At 38.3% G+C, this 1446-nt stretch overlaps 1 protein-coding gene across 1 annotated transcript in view; it reads right to left on the bottom strand.

The window, feature by feature from the left end:
• Nucleotides 1–1446, bottom strand: part of SYNE2 (spectrin repeat containing nuclear envelope protein 2) — a 325154-nt gene that overhangs the window by 98786 nt on the left and 224922 nt on the right. The window contains exon 66 of the mRNA XM_004370941.1: nt 63–245. Within this exon, the coding sequence (XP_004370998.1) occupies nt 63–245 (183 nt within the window). The remainder of the gene's footprint in view (nt 1–62; nt 246–1446) is intronic.

The raw sequence follows: 1446 nt of genomic DNA, 5'->3' as shown, positions 1-1446 counted from the left end.
GCCACCAGGGTTCCTTATCATATGTGCATATTGACATACACACATATATAGCCATATTTTACCTGATCCTCACTGTATTTCTCCTGAAGCATCATCTGGAATTTTTCCAAATTACATTTCACAGTTTTTAATTTCAAGGAAAGTGCTTCAGCCTCTTGTTGAATGTCTCCACTATCCCCCAAGCCCTGATCTTTGCAGCTGTCCAACAGAGAAGCCACCTTGTGCTCGATCTCTGTTAGCATAGCCTAGGAAATAAAATCATTTAATTATTCAGAATTTTGGTCTTGAACAAATGTTATTCGCTAAAATATGTCAGATTCTCTCTCAGTACCTAAGTGTATATAAGATATCTTAGACAAAGGATTGGAATGAATGTTGGGGAAAAAAAAAAAACTTCCACATAATTCTTGTACACCCAAACTGACCCCAAATTGTAGCTGTCACTCCAAAATAAACGTAAGTGACTCTATCATCACCTTAGAAAACATAGCAGGATGTATCCAGCATAGCATAACCTGTTGGCGAGTCAATTCTGACTCAAAGAGACCCTGTAGGACAGAAAAGAACTGTCCCATAGGATTTCCAAAGCTATAATCTTTAGGGAAGCAGATTGCTACATCTTTCTCCTATGGAGCAGCTGGTGGGTTCTAACCACTGATCTTTTGGTTAGTTGCCAGGTGCTTAACCACTGAGCCACGAGGGCTCCTTTCAGCATAGCATAGTGATTAAGAATACAGATTCTGGAACTAGAATACCTGGGTTCAGATCTCAGCACTGTCATTTAGTAGCTGTATAACTCTGGGCACATTACTTTATGTGAGTGTGCGGCTAGTCATCCGTAAGATAAGGCTAATCATAGAACTTACCTCCAAGGATCACTGTGAGGAGTTAATAAGTTAATCCATGTGCTCTGCCAGTCTGTGCTTAAAAAGTGTTGACTATTGTTTTTATTTTTTCCAACTTCCTATAACATAAATCTTTTCTGTTGCAATCTAAGGGTCAAGTAATAGTAAAAAAAAAAAAAAAAAAAAAAAAAGAAAGAAAAGAGAACCTACAGACTGGGAAAAAAAATTTTGGACAGGACAGGTCAGACAAAGGTCTAATCTCCAAAATCTACAAGAAAATCCAACACCTCTACAAGAAAAAGACAAATACTCCTATTAAAAAATGGGCAAAGGAAATGAACAGACACTTCACCAAAGAAGACATTCAAGCAGCCAACAGACACATGAGGAAATGCTTGCCATCACTAGCTATTAGATAAATGCAAATTAAAACCACAATGAGATATCATCTCACCCTGACATTACTGGCACAAACCAAAAACACTGGAAATAACAAATGTTGGAGGGGCTGCGGGGAGATTGGAACTCTTATGCACTGCTGGTGGGAATGCAAAATGATACAACCATTTTGGAAAATGATATGGCGCATCCTTAGAAAGCT

The sequence above is a fragment of the Trichechus manatus genome, unplaced genomic scaffold, assembly GCF_000243295.1.
Source record: "Trichechus manatus latirostris isolate Lorelei unplaced genomic scaffold, TriManLat1.0 scaffold00010, whole genome shotgun sequence".
NCBI lineage: Eukaryota > Metazoa > Chordata > Mammalia > Sirenia > Trichechidae > Trichechus > Trichechus manatus.
This window is presented reverse-complemented; position numbering and strand designations above follow the sequence as displayed.